General features: G+C 42.3%; 1 protein-coding gene across 1 annotated transcript in view; it reads left to right on the top strand.

Annotated features, from left to right (window-relative positions):
* The first annotated feature begins 1,139 nt into the window (after positions 1-1,139).
* MRPS35 (mitochondrial ribosomal protein S35) overlaps positions 1,140-8,836 on the top strand; it is a 30,589-nt gene continuing 22,892 nt past the window's right edge. The window contains exons 1-2 of the mRNA XM_020785800.3: positions 1,140-1,315; positions 2,187-2,239. Coding sequence (XP_020641459.3) covers positions 1,186-1,315; positions 2,187-2,239 — 183 coding nt within the window. The 5' untranslated portion in view covers positions 1,140-1,185. The remainder of the gene's footprint in view (positions 1,316-2,186; positions 2,240-8,836) is intronic.

The following is an 8,836-nucleotide window of genomic DNA, read 5'->3' as shown; positions in this document are numbered from 1 at the left end:
TTAGTCTTCTTGCTGTAATTTAAGAATACCTTTCTAATTTGGCCAATGAAGACTTAGGAACCACAGAAGATATACACAATATGCAAAATCCAGCTATCTTATAGAAGGTCTCATATGGCTGGAGGCAGGCAAGAGCCTTATAATGTGGATCACTTACTGTAAATGCCAAAAATGGAGAAGCATACAATGGTTTGTAAGGTCCCTGCAGCATATTCTCTTAGAATAATGGATACTGAACACCACTGCAGAAAATTCAGTAAATTCAGAATTAGATTTACATAGAATAAACCCACTGGAAACAATGAGACTTAGGTTGGACATGTCCAGATCAAGATCTGCCTTCCTCTTGTGAATGGGACTGAAGGGTCTATCTTATAATAAGATTGCATAGGAAATGTGTGCAACTGGGTACGAAAGACAAGGATCATGTGATCACTGATAACTTATGACTAAAGTCTTACATCAGGGGTAATTTCAGTGGATCAGTGGGCTGATTTTATATCCAGGTATCTTCTGGAAGTTGCAAAGTTCAAACAATAAAACCTGGAGTTAACTGGAAGTCCACATCCCATTTGGAAAACTGTCAGTTTTTAAACAGTGCAACACATACAATGAATGTCTATAACCTGAACTGCCATTCAGCTACTGTAATTCATCAAGGGGATACTAGGGAAGGCCTGGAGAGCAGAACTAAACTGGGCAAAATTTGGCCTCAGGGCTCCATATTTTCCACCCCGTACTGTAGTGGACTGCTAGAACAAGGTGTAATCAACAGGAAAAAGAGGGTTTTTTTGAGTATTTAGATAAGTATATTTATGTCTTACTTAAGGGGCCAACTGACAAAACATAATTTTATGAAATTAAAATGATCTTTTGCACACTTCGTGCATTTAAATAATCTTGAGACATATTAGGCGACCTATTTTGAAGTTCTGGCTCTTAGGCACTGACTTTCCTTCCACCTCCCCCAATGGCCCTCCCCCGCATCCGTTGGCTTGGACTCTGCGGCGTGAGAGCATCTTCACTCCGAAGGCGAGAGTGTGTGAGGCAGCAATTTACACACACACACACACACACGCGCGCGCGCGCGCGCGCGCGCAGTTGTAGCTTGGGCACTCTTTTCGCTGCCCTTCGTCGAGGGTGAGGCAGCCGGCGCTGACGTCATTGGACCGCGCCGCTCCAAACATGGCGGCGGCGCGTGTAGGCCGTTTTGCTGTTAGTGGATTGCTGCGGAGGCAGTGGCAGTTTTTCTGGCTCAGGGAGAACTCTGCTTTCTACTCGAGCGCTTTGAACGTGGATACCGGGCGAGAAAAAGGTATGGGGTGAGGTGCCGCTCTGTATCAGCAACGGCAGCTTGAGTTGTCTTACGAGATTTACTTGCAAGTAAGCCCTATAGAGCTCAATGTCGTTTACGTAGTATAGGATTACGAGTCCACGCTGCCCTACGTAGAAGTAACTCGCACTGAGGTCACTAATTCATAGGGCCGCCATAAGTCAGAATCTAATTGGCAGCATATAATATATCAACACAAAATCTTTGTACACATTTATGCGTGGGGAAGTTGCAAGTCTTATGTAGGACAGCCTCAGTACTTTTGTAATATTTTATTTTCAATGGCTGACCATAACTGCAAATATTAATGAATCTGGATTTTGACCAGGTAGCAGTATTGTGTGTTGCTATGGTGTAGGCTCAGTGGTTCTTAACCTTTGTTACTCAGATGCTTTTGAACTGCAACTCCCAGAAACCCCGGTCAGCACAGCTGGTGGTGAAGGCTTCTGGGAGTTGCAGTCCAAAACTCCTGAGTAACCCAAGGTTAAGAACCAGTGGTGTAGGTCACATCCAAGGGTTGACTCATGCTATTGGGTTCTGTTTGGTAGTCTTACATCTTGGAGCAGGGAATGATCATAGTTTAGTAGCAGAACACATGCTTTGTGCAGTGAACATTCTCGCTTCACTGCCCAGCACTACAAGGTAGGATTCAGGAACAAACCCCAAAACCTGTTGCCACTTAGTGCAGTGGGCTCGTAGGCTGACTTGGTATAGGACAGCTTTTGAAGTTTTGCTTGAAAAATGGGGTTTTTAGAGGCTCTTTTTCTGACATAGTTTTGTATAATGAATGGACATTGATGTTAAATCAAGAAATTGTAAATAAATGTTCCACTAAAACATTCTTGCATCACAGATAAATCAGCTCGAGAGAGAGAACCCCCATGGCGCGAAAGACACAAGAAAAAGGTAAAGGCCTAGGATGTATATGAATGACATGTAATATTTTACATCAGCATGTTGACAGTGCAAACCTAAGCCTTCCAGTAGCCAAAACCCTACTAGGCCTACACAATATAAAGACCATCTGTACTGCTGGCTGGTAATTCTTCCTCAGTGCTGGGTGGGAGTTGAGTGTGTGCTTTGTTACACAATAGGCAACAAAGGAAAAATACTGTGATTGCTTTTGTGAGCATGGTTTTTCCCAGGAGAATGTTGACAAATGTGTTCAATTGCCATGGCTCCCTGTCACACCCCTTATTTTTTTATAATAATGACAAATCTGCCTTTGTCTTGGCACTTGACTGTTCAGTTAATAGTCTCCTTAAACCATCACAGAAATAGACATATTTTTTAAAAATAATCTTCACTTATTTCCTCTTTTACTACCACCTACCTTTAGCTGCTCTTATAGGTGTATTTGTATTTTCATCGCTAACCTTCAGGTATTGCCTTCACCCTTTCCCAACATCAGGGTCTTTTCCAGGGAGTCTTCCCTTATCGTGAGATGGCCAAAATATTGGAGCCTCAGCTTCAGGATCTGTCCTTCCAGTGAGCACTCAGGGTTGATTTCCTTCAAAATGGATAGATTTGTTCTCTTTGCAGTCCAGGGGACTCTCAAAAGTCTCCTCCGGAACAACAATTCAAAAGCATCAATTCTTTGGCAGTCACCCTTCTTTATGGTCCAGCTCTCACTTCCATACATCGCTATTGGAAAAACCATAGCTTTGACTATGCAGACTTTTGTCGGAAAGGTGATGTCTCTGCTTTTCAAGATGTTGTCGAGTTTTGTCATCACTTTCCTCCCAAGAAGCAGGAGTCTTTTAATTTTGTGGCTGCTGTCAACATCTGTAGTGATCATGGAGGCCAAGAAAGTAAAATATGTCACTGCCTCCATATCTTCCCCTTTCTATTTGCACTGAGGTGATGGGACCAGTGGCCATGACCTTCATTATTTTGATGTTGAGCTTCAGATCATTTTTTGCGCTCTCCTCTTTCAACCTCATTAAGATGTTCTTTAATTCCTCACTTTCTGCCATCAGAGTGGTGTCATCTGCATATCGGAGATTGTTGATATTTCTTCCGGTAATCTTAATACTGGTTTAGGATTCATCATGTGAAAGGCAGAAAGTTCTGCCTTTCGCATGATGTATTCTGCATATAAGTTAAATAAACACGGAGACAATATACAGCCTTGTCATACTCCTTTCCCAATTTTTAACCAATCAGTTGTTTCATATCAAGTTCTAACTGTTGCTTCCTATCCCACATATAGATTTCTCAGGAGATAGATAAGATGGTCAGGCATCGCATTTCTTTAAGAACTTGCCATAGTTTGTTGTCCACACAGTCAAAGGCTTTTGCATAGTCAATGATGCAGAAGTAGATGTTTTTCTGGAACTCTCTGCCTTTCTCCATAATCCAGTGCATGTTAGCAATTTGGTCTCTACTTCCTCTGCCCCTTCGAAATCCAGCTTGTACTTCTGGCAGTTCTCGGTCCACATACTGCTGAAGCCTACCTTGTAGGATTTTGAGCATAACCTTGCTAGCGTGTGAAATGAGTGCAATTGTACGGTAGTTGGAACATTCTTTGGCACTGCCCTTCTTTGGGATTGAGATGTAGACTGATCTTTTCCAATCCTCTGGCCACTGCTGAGTTTTCCAAACTTGCTGGCATATTGAGTGTAGCACTTCAACAGTTGACTTCACACTCCAGGATGTCTGGCTCATTGTCATCAACCACACTATCTGGGTTGTCCAGGACATCCAGATCTTTCTAATATAATTCCTCTGAGTATTCTTGCCACCTCTTCCGGATGTCTTCTGCTTCTGTTAGGTCCCAACCATTTTTGTCCTTTATTATGCCCTTCTTTGCACAAAATGTTACTTTAATATCTCCAATTTTCTTGAACAGATCTTTGGTTTTTCCCTTTCTATTATTTTCCTCTATTTCTTTCCACTGTTGATTTAAGAAGGCCTTCTTGTCTCTCCTTGCTATTCTTTGGAAGTCTGCATTCCATTTTCTGTAGCTTTCCCTATCTCCCTTGCATTTTGTTTCTCTTCTCTGCTATTTGTTAGGCCTTGTTGGACATCCACTTTGCTTTCTTGCACTTCTTTTTCTTTGGGATGGTTTTTGTTGCTGCCTCCTGTACAATGTTACGAGCCTCCATCCATAATTCTTCAGGCACTCTGTCCACCAAATTGAGTTCCTTAAATCTGTTCTTCACTTCCACTGTGTATTCATAAGGGATTTGGTTTAGATTATACCTGACTAGCCCAGTGGTTTTTCCTACTTTTTTTAGTTTAAGCTTGAATTTTGCTAAAAGAAGCTGATGATCAGAGCCACAATCAGCTCCAGGTCTTGTTTTTGCTGACTGTATAGAGCTTCTCCATCTTTGGCTGCAGAGAACATAATCAATCTGATTTCAGTACTACCGATTTGGTGATGTCCATGTGTAGATTCGCCTCTTGTGTTGTTGGAAAAGAGTGTTTATGATGACCAGCTTGTTCTCTTGACAAAACTCTATTAGCCTTCGCCCTATTTCATTTTGAACTCCAAGGCCAAACTTCCCTGTTGTTCCTTTTATCTCTCGACTCCCTATTTCAGCATTCCAGTCCCCTATAATGACAAAAATATATTTCTTTGGTGTCAGTTCTAGAAGGTGTTGTAAGTCTTCACAGAATTCGTCAGTTTCAGCCTCTTCAGCATCGGTGGTTGGTGCATAAACTTGGATTACTGTGATGTTGAAAAGTCTGCCTTGGATTCGTATTGAAATCATTATATCATTTTTTTGGGATTGTATCCCAATACAGCTTTTCCCATTCTTTTGTTGACTATGAGGGCTACTCCATTTCTTCTACGGGATTCTTGCCCACAATAGTAGATATGATAATCGTCTGAATTGAATTCACCCATTCCCGTCCATTTTAGTTCACTGACGCCCAGGATGTCAATGTTTATTCTTGCCATCTCCTGTTTGACCACCTCTAGCTTCCCAAGGTTCATAGATCTTACATTCCCGGTTCCTATGCAGTATTTTTCTTTGCAGCATCGGACTTTCCTTTCACTTCTATGTGCGTCTGCAGCTGAGCGTCCTTTCAGCTTTGACCCAACCACTTCATTAGCTCTGGAGCTACTTGTCCTTGTCCTCCACTCTTCCTCAGGAACATGTCGGATGCCTTCCGACCTGAGGGGCTCATTTTCCAGCGTCATAGCTTTTATTTTATTTATTTACTTTTACCCGGCCCCTCTAGACCATATCTACTCGGAACGGCTTACAAAATAAAATGGATTAGTATAAATTATATATATATATATATATATATATATATATATATATATATATATATATATATATATATATATATATATATATATATAATCATAAAAATTACAATTTCAATTTCAATTAATTTAAGGAAGGATTACCAGGATAGAATAACATAAGGAAAAACTTGAGAGACTTAATTGACTGGAGGGAAGGCCTGCTTGAATAACCAAGTCTTTAACTGGTTTTTAAAAACACCCAGCGAGGGTGCCAGTCGAATTTCTGTTGGAAGGGTGTTCCACAGCCGAGGGGCCACCACCGAGAAGGCCCGGTTTCTTGTTTTTTCCTTCCGAGCCTCTCTCGGCGTCAGACCCCTCAGCCGCCCCTGCTGGCTATGTCGGGTGATTCGGGTAGATCTGGATGGGAGAAGATGATCTGCCAAATATTGAGGTCCCAAACCGTTTAGGGCTTTATAAGTGATCATTAGCACTTAGAAGTCAACGCGGAAATGGATGGGCAACCAGTGCAAAGCAGCCAGAGTGGGGGAGATATGCTGGTGTTTTCTCACCCCACTAAGGAGCCTGGCTGCCGCATTCTGGACCATCTGAAGTTTCCGCGTCAGCCTCAAAGGCAGCCCCACGTAGAGTGTGTTACAATGGTCTAATCTCGAGATTACGTAGTGAGGTCCCCCTGATCAAGATATGGTCACAGCTGGGCAATCCGCCATAGCCTTTTGTTTCTGTTTGTGGGTTTTTCTTGTCAAAGATACTGGAGTGGCTTGCCAGTTCCTGCTCCAGATGGGTTGCATTTAGTCTGAATTCTCCAGTCCGTCTTGGGTGTCCCTACACAGCATAGCCCATAGCTTCTCTGAATTACTCAAGCCCCTTCACCACAACAAGGCAGCAATCCGTGAAGGGGATTTAATACATAGCGCCCTCTTTTCCAATGGACCAAAAGTTGTTGGGCAATTAACTCAAAAGCTGTTTTATGGACAAGTGTGGGCTATTCCTTCATTATTTCATCATCAGTTAAGCAGGTAAAAGGTCTGCAGTTGGTTCCAGGTATGGCATTCACATTTGGAAGCTGTTGCTGTGATCCCACAACATGTGTTCAAAGGAGCTCTTGATGCAAATGAAACAGACTATCCTTGGACTGCGGGAGGAAAGAAAAAGAAAAGAAAAATCCATAAGACAGGTAGCAGGAACATTAGGAGTGGCATTTTGAGGAAAAAAAGAATGCACTGGTGAGCTCTGCAACACAAAAAGGCCTGGACGTCCAGAAAACAATGGTATCTGATTTTAGGATCCTTTCCATTGTAAAGAAAAAACCCTTCACAACATCCAGCTAAGTAAAGCACACTCTCCAGAAGGTAGGCATATTATCAAAGTCTACCATAAAGAGAAGACCAAATTCACAAGAGCAAATACAGAGGGTTCACCACAAGATGCAAACCATTTATAAGCCTCAAGAATGGAAAGGCTGGATTAGACTTAGCCAAAAAATAATAATCTTTGAGGCAGCCTAGTTTTGGAACAGCATTCTTTGGACAGATGAAACTAAGATCAACCTGTACAGAATGATGGGAAGAAGTAAGTATGGAGAAGTCTTGGAATGGCTCATGATCTAAAGCATACCACATCAGAGATTTAAAACACGGTGGAGGCAGTGTGATGGCATGTACATGCATGGCTTCCAGTGGCGCTGTGTCACTAGTGTTATTGATTAAATGACAGGAGACAGAAGCAGCCAGGTGAATTCTGAAGTGTATAGGGATATATTGTCTGCTCCGATTGAGCCAAATTCAGTGAAGTTGATTGGATAGTGTTTCACTTTACAGATGGACAGTAACTCAAAACATACTGTGAAAGGAACCCAGAAGCTTTTTAAGGCAAAGTAGTGGAATATTCTGCAATGGCTGAGTCAGTCGGCTGATCCCAATCGAGTATGCATTTCACTTGCTGAAGAAAACAACTTAAGGCAGAAAGAGCCATCACAAATTACAACTGAAGACAACTGCAGTAAAGGCCTGGCAAAGCATTACAAAGGAGGAAACCCAGTATTTGGTCATATCCATGCATTCAGGCTTCAAGCAGTCATTGCTTGCAAAGAATTCTTGACAAAGTATTAAAGATGAAGATTTTATATATGATTGTGTTAATTTGTCCAATTACGTTTGAGCCCCTGAAATAAGGGGACTGTGTATGAAAATGGTGGCAATTCTTCAGTGTTTCATATATTTTTGTTCAACCAGCTGAATGAAAGATGAAAGTCTGCATTTCAATTGTATTTTGATGATTTCATTTCAAATCCATTGTGATGCTGTACAGAGCCAGAATTATGAAAATTGTGTCAGTGTCCAATTATTTCCAGATGTAACTGTAACTTAGACCAGAAACCACGCCTTCTTGGCAGGTGCTCCCCACCTGTGTATTAATCTCCCACCCGAAATATGCCTGGCCCCTTCATGGGGAATTTTCAAGAAATCTTTCAGAAGATGGCTGTTCCAAAGAGGCTTTTGCAAATCTTGCACTATCAGAGCACAGAGGTGCTGTCAAAAGCTATCTGTTCTACCACCCTGTCTTATTAGTTGTTTTCACCTAGTCTTTTTTCTTAGTTTTTTTTTCATAATTTAAGTTGACTGATAGGTTTAATTTGATTTCTATGCTGTTACCATGTTGCGATTTAATTTAAAATGTTATTTCTTGTTTTATCATGTTGTGAACCATCAAGAGTGGCCTTGTAGCCAGATGGACGGTATAGAAATTGAACAAATAAATAAATAGTTTGTTTTTATTGAAGACAGATCAACTAGTGCTGAAGCTTCGAAGAGATGTACCAGTTGTATGAATATACAGTGGTGCCTCGCACAGCGATGTGAAACATCGCTGTATGGAAGTAAAAAAGCCATTGAAACGCATTAAACTACGTTTAATGCGTTCCAATTGGCACGTTTACTTACCGTACAGCGATGCCGGCAGCCATTTTCGCGCCCTCCCCTCGCAGAACGAGAGCGTGAAAATGGCTGCGATCAGCTGTCCAGCGAGTCCAAAATGGCCGCTGGAACAGCCGAAAGGGGCCGGGGCGCAGCGTTTCCGCGCCCTTGGTAAGCAAGGGGAGGGTGCGAAATCGCTGTTGGAAGCCCCGAAATGGCTGCGCGCAGCGTTTTCGCGCCCTGCCCTTGCTTACCAAGGGCGCGAAAACGCTGCACCCTGGCCCCTTTCGGCTGTTCCGGTGGCCATTTTGGACCCGCTGGACAGCTGATTGTCGGGTCGCAAAGCGAAGGTCGGTAAGCTGCTCG

This window comes from Pogona vitticeps, chromosome 5, assembly GCF_051106095.1.
Source record: "Pogona vitticeps strain Pit_001003342236 chromosome 5, PviZW2.1, whole genome shotgun sequence".
Lineage (NCBI taxonomy): Eukaryota > Metazoa > Chordata > Lepidosauria > Squamata > Agamidae > Pogona > Pogona vitticeps.
Note: the sequence above shows the minus strand (reverse complement) of the source record. Positions and strands in the feature narration are given on the sequence as shown.